We start from the raw sequence: 12,543 nt of genomic DNA, 5'->3' as shown, positions 1-12,543 counted from the left end.
TAACAAAAAGGGAATAAGTCAGGCTCCCACAGAAAATCTCCAGGGCCAAAGTACCCAAAGGTGGTGATAACTCATGGACGAGAGAGCAGAAGGTCATACTGTCCATTTCCCACACACTGAGGACATCCTCATTGTCAGCTCTGTTCTCCAGTAGGCTCCATGCATGCATGCACGTACAATCATCGATCGTGCCTTATGTATCTGTGATGCATCAGGCCGTACAGCAAAACCCAGGGCTACACCAAATCCATCACAATCAGATAATGGGAGATGGAAAGTTAAGTGAGTGTGGGCAGTAGTCTAGGTAAAGGACACAACCCAGAAGAGACGGTGGTTATTTTATATAAATCAATAGTACTAGTTTCTACCAAAGGGTAGGAGATGGGAGGGGTAACGAGAATGTCAGGAAAGGCTTCGTAACAAAGGTGATACGGAGCATGCTTCAAAAGAGTTCCGTGTTTCATCTTTACAGCAACACTGTTATGTTGAAAGCATAATCCAATCTCTTTTTATATGTTATATCCTTTTAACTTGATTTTTAGTACTTATTTAGGTATTTGTATTCTAATTAAAACCTGGAACTGAATCTAGAAAACACGGAAAAGCATAAAAACATTAAATTGCTTGGAATTCCACTACTGAAATTCAATCATAGCTTAAGATTTTAGGAAATTTCTCCCAGTATAGGTATCCTTTGCTATCTTGGCAGAATAATCACTATAATAATTGTACTTCATTTTAAACTACATTGCACTCTGTAGATAAAAATCTACTCTGTTGGATACTATGATTTTCAGCTCCTCTGATGGTGCCCAGTGACCCCTGCCTCCTTTTCTTCATGCCTTTGTGCAATCTCCTTTCCTCAGAGGAGGCTGGACATGGGAATAGGGTACCGCAGAATGGATGGGATATTACTTTCTAGATTGGGTTACATTTTTTCCATCTTGGTTACCCTCTCTAACCCTTATTCTGGCTTATTCAGTTGCTCTGAGTAAAGCGGCTGCCATATTCTGAGCTGCCTTCTGAAAAGACCCTTGGGGCAAGGGACTGATGACGCTAGCAATTAGCTAAAGAAGACCTGGGCCCTGTCAACAATGACATAGGTGAGCTTGGATGCAGATTCCTCCCATGTACTCACAGTCCATCCTCCGGGTGAACCCCCAATCTGGGCCAAAAGCTGGACTGTGGGTGCATGGGGGCCTCATCAGAGCCCTTGAGCCAGAGGCACTCACCTGAACCTCACCACATAAATTGTTTACATAGTAAATTCTTGTTTTTCCAGGCCTCTGAGTTTGGGGTAATATGTTGTGCGACAATCGATAGCTAATAATACAACAGTGCATCTGTCCTCTGGCAAAAAATGCTTTCATAGGGCATGAGTTCAGGTGTGAGGATGCCATACGTGTCACAGTTGTGTTTTAGGTCTTTTCCAGCCACGCGTTAAAGAGGGGGATGTATAAAAATATGTAAAATCGCCACGCAAATGACCCTATCAACCTTGTGTACAATTAGGCATCTGAGTGTGTGTGTGTGTGTGTGTGTGTGTGTGTGTGTGTGTGTGAGAGAGAGAGAGAGAGAGAGAGAGAGAGAGAGAGAGAGAGAGAGAGATGGGATGGGAGAGAGAGAGAATAAAGAAATACCATGAGGAAAAAATGATTGGTTCAGGAGTATTCCCTGTGATAAACAAGCATTGCTGTTTCTTTTTCAACTTTATGTTCGTTATTGAAAGAAGGAAGAGCAATGAATACTCCATGATAAAACTGTAAGAGACATTTTAGATCCTGCTGAAAAAAAATCATTGCTATTGGTAATAACCATAATGAGGGGGTGAGCAGAGACAATGACAGTGGTCAGTTACAAAGTCCATTTCATGTCTCCAGGAGCTCTATAATCACAGGGAAAGAAAGCACACAAATACCCATTTACAGCTTTTGCTTCTTTGTTTCTTCTCTTTGCTTCATTCAGAGATTCAGACAGATCAGCACTTATGGCCAACTGATTCTGAGCCAGCAAGAGCTGTGAGTGCCAAATCCACCACATTTTTGGATTTGAACCTGGCGAATCTCACACATTTTCTGATTCCCTCCCAGTGTGGCCATTTCACTTTTGCTCGACTCCCCCTCCCTTAATCCAACCATGACTACTGTCTCACCCCCCTTCTCCCACCACCAAACCTCACTAAGCCACTGACTATTTAAAAATATTGTCTTGGGGCGCCTGGGTGGCGCAGTCGGTTAAGCGTCCGACTTCAGCCAGGTCACGATCTCGCGGTCCTTGAGTTCGAGCCCCGCATCAGGCTCTGGGCTGATGGCTCAGAGCCTGGAGCCTGTTTCCGATTCTGTGTCTCCCTCTCTCTCTGCCCCTCCCCTGTTCATGCTCTGTCTCTCTCTGTCTCAAAAATAAATAAAAAAATAAATAAAAAAATAAAAAAATAAAAATATTGTCTTGTTTATTTTTAATCTTGCTAAATATTATTTTCATTCGTTCTGTACCTTTACTGTACTGTTTTATTCTTCATTTACACCCCAGCACATACTGATTGCGGTGTAGAAGGAAACACAATTCCTGTAAGATTGTGTTGTGTTCTGTTACATATATGGACCTACCAGTGTGTCATATATTAAATAATGAGGAAATTGACGTTTTAAGTGCTTGAAATTGTACTAAAACCCTTGGCGGATGTTTAAGTAGATATCGAAGAGGATTTTAGTGATGCTCTTCTGCTAGTGGAGAAGCAAGAAACACGAAAATTATGTTTCATTGGATACACTGCAGAGCACAGTCACCGTCAGAATTGTTATCACATTCAGTTGAATAACATTTTACACTTTACATTATTTTACATCATAATCCGGTATAGTATGTAGAAATGTTGGCTTCTCTGCTAGGTAAATCAGTATAAGGAAGATTTTCATTATCATTTCCTTTCTGGTTATTAAGAATGTTTTTAAATTATTTTATGCTTTCTTACCTTAGTGTTCATTTCGTTATTAAATTCCAGTTACACTGCATGATGATCAAATGTACTTGTCCGTGCTATTTTCACTTAGAATGATTGGGGATCTTGGGTCAGTTCTCCTTTATGTTCTGTAGAAAGAGAAATTGAGGGGCGCCCCGTTGGCTCAGTCAGTTGAGTGTACCACTCTTGATTTCAGTTCGGGTCGTGATCTCAGTTTGTGAGTTCCAGCCCCACATCGGGCTCTGCACTGACAGTGTGGGGCTTGCATGGGATTCTCTCTCTCTCTCCCTCTCTCTGCTGCACCTCCCCAGCTTGCTGTCTCTCTCTCTCTCTCTCTCTCTCTCTCTCTCTCTCTCTCTCTCTCAACGTAAATAAACTTTAAAAAAGAAAAGAGAAATTAAATTATATCTCACATTGATAATGCTTAGAGTTGAACGTATGTTTTCTAGATTTTACTTTACAAACTGTTGTTTTAGATCCTCTATAGTCTTAATGTATTTTTCACCTACTTGATCTATCAATTGTCAGTGATGAAATACAGCCTTCATTACGCTTTGTCTCTTTATCCGTTAGGCACCTAGACCTGTCTAACAGATTTAGAGGATGACGAGTAAGTAGCAGCAGCAACAGAAGGGCACAAGTAGTAGCCGTGACAGCAGGACTTATAGGAGCCGGGATTCAGGTGACTGGAATATACCAGTATTTTGAACAAATTTAAAACCAGATTGGTTGCACAGGTAAAGAAGGGCTCAAGGGAGGGCTGAGGTTACCCAGAGATGATGGCAGGCAACAGGTGCTACCCCGCAGGGGGACACCAAAATGGAAGCAACCAAGAGCCTGCAGAGGGGTCTCCCAGCTCTCCAGCTCCTGAGGACGGACATGCCGCCCAGATGTCGTGGGCATCCTTGGAGCTCTGAGAAGAGACTCCTCTTCCTATGGAAAGGGGACAGGAACTAGCTGTTGCTGGTGTCTCTGTGTGGGCACGACGAGGTTGGCTCTGGCCGTGCCCTAACAAGGGGGACACTGCAGCTGAGTGGTTAAGGAAGCCTTTCCGCTCTTCTCCAGGCTCCAGCCCCCTCCCCCACCCCAGTGCCTGATGTTTGTTGTGACTCAACTGGAAGCAGGTCAGCAAAGGAGTCTGGGAGGCGTAGTTTGCCAGCCGCTGTCCCAGCGTCACCGGAGCACTCTGGGACACAGTGGTGCCACCGCAGAGACAGCATTCCACATTTTGAATAGTGATAATTTCCTCTGACATACAGATGTTTTAAGTGATTATGTTGTACACTCATTTATAATTGCTTGGATGGATTTTTAAGTCATCTAGGGAAACAGAGTTCCACGGCATCACGCAAAAGACTAAGCATGGAACGGGGAATGAATTCATCAGATTTGTTTGGACAATCAGACCTGATTCTGGTTGGGCCAGGAATCTGGTAGGCTTAGGAAACAATGGAGAAGCGAAGCAAGGGACAAACAGTCTGTAAGAAAAACTATGTTAATAATGACGCTGGAGTGTCCAAAAATTTCTTTCCTATGCTGCGTGCCCATGAATTAAAGGCTATGCCTTTAATTCAGAAGAATAGATGTGGGAGTGGGTTGGTGCCTCATACCTACTTACAGGTGATCTGGGGTCTCCTAGGGAGGCCAGGACGTGCTCTTGAGGCAAGACATTGATCTTCTTCCGGTTCTTCTCATTGCCTCAAAGCCTATAGCAGTTTTTCAACCTCAGCACTGTCGACATTTGGGGACAGATAATTCTTATTTCTCTGTCTTCAAGGTCATCCCTGTCCACCGTAGGGTGTTTAGTATCATCCCTGGCCACCGGCCATTAGACACCAGTAGCGCCTTTCTAATGGTCAGAACTACAGTGTCTCCAGACATCGCCAGTTCTGTGCTGGGGCCAAACCTTGTCCTGTCGGGACTTCTGGTTTACGACATCTAAATCCTCATGCAAGGTTTGTTTTTCTCTGGCTGTTTGGACCAATTCTTAGGGCTGAGGCTTGGCTCTAGCATCATCAGGGTGCAGCTGACTTTGAAAGAACCTGGGAAGAAAGGAAGGTTACATGAATGTATCCGGAGTGGGGTCACACGGGATTCTTTGTCTGCTATCCCGTTATCAGTGCACAAGGCTTTATACTTTGGACTGTGAGAGAGAATGAGGTGGCTTCTCCGCATGACTGGACCTCCTCCGGGTTGTTGTCTGCCCCTGTAGTTGAGCCAGGCCTCAAGAATCCAGGGAAGTTACGGGGATAGAAGCTGTGGTTACTCTGGAGGACCATGTTCTAGGTGGACAAATAGAACAGATTCTTATAAATGAATCCTATCGTGGCACTGCTGCTTAATGAAAAGGAGGCACAAGTTATTAGAGTTATGTAAAGGGAACAGCAAAACTCTAAGACAGGAAGACAGATGATATTTGCTCTGTTGTATTTTAAGTCAGAATTATTGGGCTATCCCTTATACGCAGTAAAATTTTATTCATTAAAATTTAGTGTACATTTCTTTCTTTTTTAAGTTTATTTATTTATTTTTATTTATTTGTTTCAATTTTTGTTTTTTGAGAGAGAGAGAGAGACAGACAGACAGAGTGCAGCAGGGCAAGGGGCGTAGAGAGAGGGAGACACAGAATCCAAAGCAGGCTCCAGGCTCCAAACTGTCAGCACAAAGCCTGATGTGGGGCTCGAAGTCATGAACTGTGAGATCATGACCTGTGCCATGCTTGGATGCTTAACTGACTGAAACACTCAGGTGCCCCTATTTATCTTTTTTTAGTAATCTCTGCACTCAACATGGGACTCAAACTCATGACCCTGAGATAAAGAGTCACATGCTTTTCTGACTGAGCCAGCCAGGCACCCTGAAATTCAGTGTACATTTCTATGAGTTTTGAAAAATGCATGTAGTCGTGTAACCAGAATCACAATCATGCATTGGATGGCTCCCTTACCTTTCTTCCTCTCTTTGTGCAGTCAACAGCTCAGGCCTCCAGCCCTTGACCACCACTTATCTTTCTGTCCATATGGTTTTGCCTTTTCTTCTTTCTTAAGTTTTGGTAGTTTGTTTCTTTAAAGGAATTTACCCTTTTCCACCAAAGTTGTTGAATTTAATGACATAAAGCTATGCCAGATAAGACCTTCTTATTGATCCAAGATTTGTTCCTTGCTTTTATTACTGATGTTCGTCATGTGTTTAGTTTCTCCCTTGACTTTCTCTCTCTCAGATCAGCACATAAGGGGTTTGTACATTTTATTGATCTTTCCAATGAACCAACTTTTTTTTTTAATAGTTTATTTTTTTTTATTTTATTTTTTTCAACGTTTATTTATTTTTGGGACAGAGAGAGACAGAGCTTGAACGGGGGAGGGGCAGAGAGAGAGGGAGACACAGAATCGGAAACAGGCTCCAGGCTCCGAGCCATCAGCCCAGAGCCCGACGCGGGGCTCGAACTCACAGACCGCGAGATCGTGACCTGGCTGAAGTCGGACGCTTAACCGACTGCGCCACCCAGGCGCCCCCCAATGAACCAACTTTTGATTTCATCTTTGATTTCTGTTTAATACATTTTTTCTTATTATCCTTATTACTCTCCTGTCTTTCTCATTTTAGATTTTCTCTTCTTTGGCAATGTGAACATATGGATACTACAATGTATTGCAAAATGCTAATTTAGCTTTATTCCACACATTCTGATATGATGTGCTTTCTTTTTTACTCAGTTCAAAATGCTTACTCATTTTTATTCAGAGTGCATTGTTTAATTTCCAAATATATGGGAATTTCCCCAATACTGAATATTGGTTTCTACTTTACTTTTGTTAAGGTTGCAGAACATACTTTGTATGATTTCGATAATTTTGTTTATCAAGATTTGTTTTGTGGTTTATATTGGTAAGTGCACACTTAAAAAGAATGTTTGGGGCACCTGGGTGGCTCAGTTGGTTAGGTGTCCAACTCTTGATTTCGGCTCAAGTCATGATCTCATGGTTTGTGAGATCAAGTCCCTTGTTGGGCTTTGTGCTGATGGCATAAAGCCTGCTTGGGATTCTCTCACCCTCTCTCTCTGCCCCTCCCCTGCTCACACGCACTCTCTTTCTCTCTCTCCCAAAATTAAATAAACAAACTTAAAAAGAATGTTTATTCTGTGGTTGTGTGAAGCTTTTAAATAATATTAATTAGATTAAGTTGGTGGTCATCTTATTCAGGTCTTTGATATGCTTACTGAATGTCCTCTCATGTTACTGATAACTGAAAAAGAAAAATTTTTATTGAGATATGATTGATACATAACATTATATTCCCTTCAGGTGTACCACATAATGATTCAATGTACCTCTGTATTGTGAAGTGATCACCACAGTAAGCCTTATTAACATCTGTCAGCACACACAGTTACAATTGTTTCCTTGTGATGAGAACTTTTAAGTTTTACTCTTTTAGCAACTTCCAAACGTGTAGTCTTATTAACTATAGTCGAGTGCTGTACATGACACCCTGAGGGCTTCTTTATTTTATAACTGGGGGTTCACACCTTTTGACCCCCCTCGTCCATTTCACCACACATCCCCCAACCCCTGCCTCTGACAACTGCCAGTCTTTCCCTATATCAATGAGTTTGTTGTGTTTTTTTTTCTTTGAATTACACATATAAGTAAACTCAGATGGCATCTGTCTTGCTGTGTCTTTCTGAATTATTTCACTTCGTGTATGTAATGCCATCAGGATCCATCCATGTTGTCATAAATGGCAGGGTCCCCTTATTTTCGTGGCTGAGTAACATTCCATTGTGTCTGTGTGTGTATGACATTGCCTTCAACCATCCATCCCTGGAACCTGTGAATATGTCACCTCACATGGCAAAGGAGGTTGCACTGGAAGTTGGAACTGAAGATCCCAGTCGGCTGATCTTAAAATAGGGAGATTACCTTAAATTATCTAGGTGGGCCCAATTTAATGACAAGCCTCCTTAAAAAAGGGAAGAGAGGGGCGCCTGGGTGGCGCAGTCGGTTAAGCGTCCGGCTTCAGCCAGGTCACGATCTCGCGGTCCAGGAGTTTGAGCCCCGCGTCAGGCTCTGGGATGATGGCTCGGAGCCTGGAACCTGTTTCCGATTCTGTGTCTCCCTCTCTCTCTGCCCCTCCCCCGTTCATGCTCTGTCTCTCTCTGTCCCAAAAATAAATAAAAACGTTGAAAAAAAAATTTTAAAAAAAAAAGGGAAGAGAGAGGCTGCAGGTTAGTTTTGAGTGTTAGGATGTGAGAAGGATTAAAGCCTGGTGTCGGCTTTAAAGATGGGTGAAGCATAATGGCCCATGATGCACAGGAACATTCCACCATTGCTGCCCTAACCACGGAGGAAGGGAGCCGTAGAGCTTCCAGAAGGGAACTCAGCCCTGCCGATACCTTGATTTTACCCCATTGAGATCCACGTCCATGGATCTCTGGTTAGATTCTGACCGACAGAGCTGTCAGATAATGAGTTGTTTTTGCTTTAACAAAACAAAGATCTGCTCTAATTTGTTAGAGCGGGCAGAGGGAGCAATGCAGTGGCTTCCAGGATGGAAGGAAAGCTGATGGCCATGCCCAGTGAAAGTGGGAACTTGAGAAATTCCATGGATCTCAGCCAGAAACACGTGGACAGGCCAGAGCGCCACCTCTGGAAAGAATGTAGAAGAGGTTGTCTCGTCTCTGGGTGCTGCTCTGTCTGGGGAAATTTCCTGTACGTCGCCTCTTTGTCAGGGAAGAGACGCCATGAGGCTGCGTGGAAGGAGGTAACGCATTTTGCCAGTGGAAAGGGGAGCGGTGCCCCCAGATGCTGGGTTCGGGGGCAGCAGCGCCTGCAAAAGATAGGTATGATCACAGCTCCCCCACCCAACCCTGGTCACTTAACTAGAAGCTTGTCCACACGCGACAGAAAGACGGGGACCAAACGGTGATGGAGTGAAAATGTACAAGATGAACTTTTGAAGTCGGTCTTGTGCTTGCTAGTTTTGCTTTATTATTTACTGAGGACTCCATAAGAATCCCTGTGAGAAGACAGAAAGAGAGAGAGAGAGAGAGAGAGAGAGAGAGAGAGAGAGAACACAGAAGAGAGAATAAAACGTCAAAAGAAACACAAAGCTTCAAAAAGAATTCATCTTTCCTTGGGTGTTGTAGGCTCGATGAAGGGCTCATTCCCCACGGGCAGGCAGCATGTTAGGCCATTTAAACATTGCCCGGCGTGGACTTCTTTTTCAAGGCAAAATTCCTGGCAGGAGCCATTTGGGTGCTCACAGATCTTGAATTTGCCCCTGGCTGTGCAGAAAGGAGGGTTATTATAACTATTTATAAGACTCCCTGAATTAAAAACAAATTTTTTTTTTTTTACTATTTATTTATTTTTGAGAGAGGGGGAGGGGGGCAGAGAGATAGGGAGACACAGAATTTGAGCAGGCTCCAAGCTCCGAGCTTTTAGTACAGAGCTCAGCTCGGGACCCGAACCCATAAACTGCAAGATCATGACCTGAGCTGAAGCCCGGATGCCACCCAGGCGCCCCAAAGGCATTTTTCTTACTTTTTAAAATTGTTCTTTGCTAGTGAATCTTGTAGATTGCACAATGTCATATCTAGGTTTTTGCTTTCAAAACAGAAGCTAGAGTCACCAAGCACATAAAAGAGGATCTGGTCTGCTTAGTCAACTTCCAGGTGGGGAAATGAAGCACCTTGGCCAAGCTCAGCGATTGGGTGAGGGCGGGAGCGGGACAGAGGTGAAACCGTGTTCTCGGCCCCATTGTATTTCCCCTTCCCGCTTCCACTCGGTGTCCCCCTCCCCTCTCCTGGCTTCCCACGGAAAAGCTTCAGTCCCGCTGCACATGACCCCTGAGGGCAGCAGGAGAGATCCCAGTGCACCCAGCACGGGTATCAGAAACGGGTTTGCCTCTGCTTTTCTAAACACAACACTACTTTCCTTTCTTTTGGTTGAGTGACTGAAAACAAAACAAAAAAGAATTAGTTTTCAAAATTTGGAAGCTGTAAGACTTCATTTCCTATCTTCCATGCAACCCATCTGGTTAGTGAGGATGGCCGCTTAGTAAGTACCAATCAGACGGGTCTGTGGCAATGCCACGTGGACATTTTAAGCTGAAGTTCCCAGCTCTGTGTGCTCCTGAGTTAATGTCCTCGGATATGGCTTCACCTCTCACCAGGTCCGGGAGTCCGAGAAAGGAGGCAGGACAGTGGAGCCCTGGCGGGGAGGAGGTGAAGACCAAGCCTTGAGTGACAGTTAGCTCCCTCCTGCAGCCTGGGGGAGGCCCTCACTTTTTTTTTTCAATATATGAAGTTTATTGTCAAATTGGTTTCCATACAACACCCAGTGCTCATCCCAAAAGCTGCCCTCCTCAATACCCATCACCCACCCTCCCCGCCCTCCCACCCCCCATCAACCCTCAGTTTGTTCTCAGTTTTTAAGAGTCTCTTATGCTGAGGCCCTCACTTTTCACAGCCTTGACTTTTCCTCTATAAAATACAAACAATAGACTAGAGCATCGAGACCTTGTCAACGACAGCGAATGATTTTATGGTATCTGCACCTGTCATACGTAGCTTCTCTGCTCATTGTAACAAGGGTAAATGCTCTTTTGTTTTGGTAAGAAATTACTTCCGCATCGATTAAAAGAATACTTATTCTGGGGCGCCTGGGTGGCTCAGGTCATGATCTCGCAGTTTGTGAGTTTGAGCCCCACCCCACGTCGGGCTCTGTGCTGACAGCTCAGAGCCTGGAGCCTGCTTCAGATTCTGTGTCTCCCTCTCTCTTTGCCTCCCCCTCTGTCTTAAAGATAAACATTTTAAATAAATAAATAAAGGAATACTTATTCTTCCCTTTAAATAAGAGAAACATTTTCAAGTTAAGTCATAATGAGCTCAGCCAGGCTTTTACATATTAGCTCTTCACAGTGGGATGGAGTAGCTTGACCCCAGACCCAGAGGTATGATTCCAGACTGTTGTTCACGCCAAACCCTCGTGTGTGTGGAACGGTGGATATACTTCACACACATGCACACACACAGATTATTGCTAAGGGCAAGATGCGACGAAAGCCCTGGAGAGACAGCCTCAGACACTCCCAGTACCATACTGCTGCCGTGATTTTCCATCCAAAGCCTGCTTCTGCAGGGCGGAGGGCCTGAAGCATCCCAACCTTGTGTTGCCTTTGGCTTTTGTCACTCTTTTGGTCATGTCTTATTCCTCTCCCACCTCTCACTTAGGGAAGCTCTCCTTCATCCTGTGCCACAGCTCTGTTTTGGGGCTTGGTGACTCTCGCCTGGGCTCTACAGCCACCAAAGTGACTGGCCTGTGACTTCTTGGGAATCAGGGGCCATCATATCTTCCTTGGCATGCCTGCTTCCTGGTAAGGGCCTCCCCTACTGTGGGAGCCTGACAATATCTGATAAACCGGACCGGCTTCCCACCCCCAGCCTCTGCGCACCCGAATCTCGCCCCCGCTGCTTCCTCCAGAGTAGCTCTCCTGGAACCGAGTTGCAGCCACTTTATAAGCCGTACCCTCCCCACCAACCTAAAGTACTGTCTACCTGTTCGCAGTAAGCAGTCCCTTAAAACCCAGGCTTCGCTGGGAAAGTCGGGATTCACCGAGACTAGGCGTGCCTCCCATTATATTTTCTGGTGGAAATTTTGGGAAGCATCCTTTTGCAAACAACATAAAACGCAAGAGTCAACAGTTCCCTGACGAATAAGAGGACGGCCCAGCTCCTCTTATCTGTGCCTGTTTTCCTATCCCTTCCCGATCCTCGAGGCCCCGAATTGTCAGGAGCAGATGACAAGACATTCCACTTGATGGAGAGCACTACGTTGCTCGTGCCTCCTTGGAGCTACAGGTCCCGAGTTTTAGGGAATTTAATGATCCATTTTGGGTATCTGGCCACTTCCTTGGGTGAAAGCGAGGAGTGCCCACCCAATTACATGTCTGTGCAGGGCGCCTCACACCCGTGACCCATGTTTGCACGCTGAATGCAGGAAGATACACTCCACTGGGGAGTCTTTGCTGATGCCTGTGTTTAAGTTCAACTTTGTAAGACTAGATGTCGGAAAGGGGGGGAAAAACTAGGGGTTGGGGTGGAGCCTCCAGGGACAGAGTCAAGCACAGGACACCAGCAGCGCGAAGGAGCAAAGGATTGGACATTTCTTAGATCAGAGTAAGCCTTTCGAGGAGACCCCCTGGCTCGTCCCTCTGCCGGGGCCCCTACAGCTCTGGTGGGGCTCTTACACCAGTACCTTGGAATACCCTGGACTTTTGCTGCAGGTAGGTAGGGGACCTTGGGAACCAACAATTACTAGAAGAAATACCCATTTGGGGGTTTATGTGGATCTAGAAAATACTGGTAAACTTGCCTAATTAAACCCATCTTCAGTGGTGGAGCAAAGAGGGTTTCAGACGCTTGAAGCACCCTGCCTTCCCTTCATCTGACTGAGAGCTGCTAGCAGGGACCGATGAGTCAGGCGGCTGCAGGTCCCAGCCACGGGGTCCTCCGGTTTCCTGCGAGCCCGCTGCTCGGGGTTCAGGTGACGGCGATTTTGCTCCAAGTACTGGATCCCCAT

General features: G+C 45.2%; 1 protein-coding gene across 1 annotated transcript; it reads right to left on the bottom strand.

Moving 5' to 3' along the window:
* Positions 1 to 9,084: 9,084 nt before the first annotated feature.
* DEFB108B (defensin beta 108B) lies at positions 9,085 to 12,543 on the bottom strand. Its single transcript, XM_019829895.3, has 2 exons — positions 12,414 to 12,543; positions 9,085 to 9,245 (listed from the first exon to the last, which is right to left on the bottom strand). Exons 1-2 carry the CDS (start codon positions 12,541 to 12,543, stop codon positions 9,085 to 9,087), a joined length of 291 nt encoding a protein of 96 aa, XP_019685454.1.

This window comes from Felis catus, chromosome B1 (genome assembly GCF_018350175.1).
Source record: "Felis catus isolate Fca126 chromosome B1, F.catus_Fca126_mat1.0, whole genome shotgun sequence".
NCBI classification, from domain to species: domain Eukaryota; kingdom Metazoa; phylum Chordata; class Mammalia; order Carnivora; family Felidae; genus Felis; species Felis catus.
The sequence above is the reverse complement of the archived record's forward strand: the minus strand, read 5'-3'. Positions and strand labels throughout refer to the sequence as shown.

Coding starts and splice junctions, on each gene's coding strand:
- DEFB108B (XM_019829895.3), bottom strand. CDS start 12,543: ATGGGGATCCAGTACTTGGAGCAAAATCGCCGTCACCTGAACCCCGAG. Junction 9,246..12,413: donor GTCCCTGCTAGCAGCTCTCA/GTCAGATGAAGG, acceptor CTTTCTGCACAG/CCAGGGGCAAATTCAAGATC.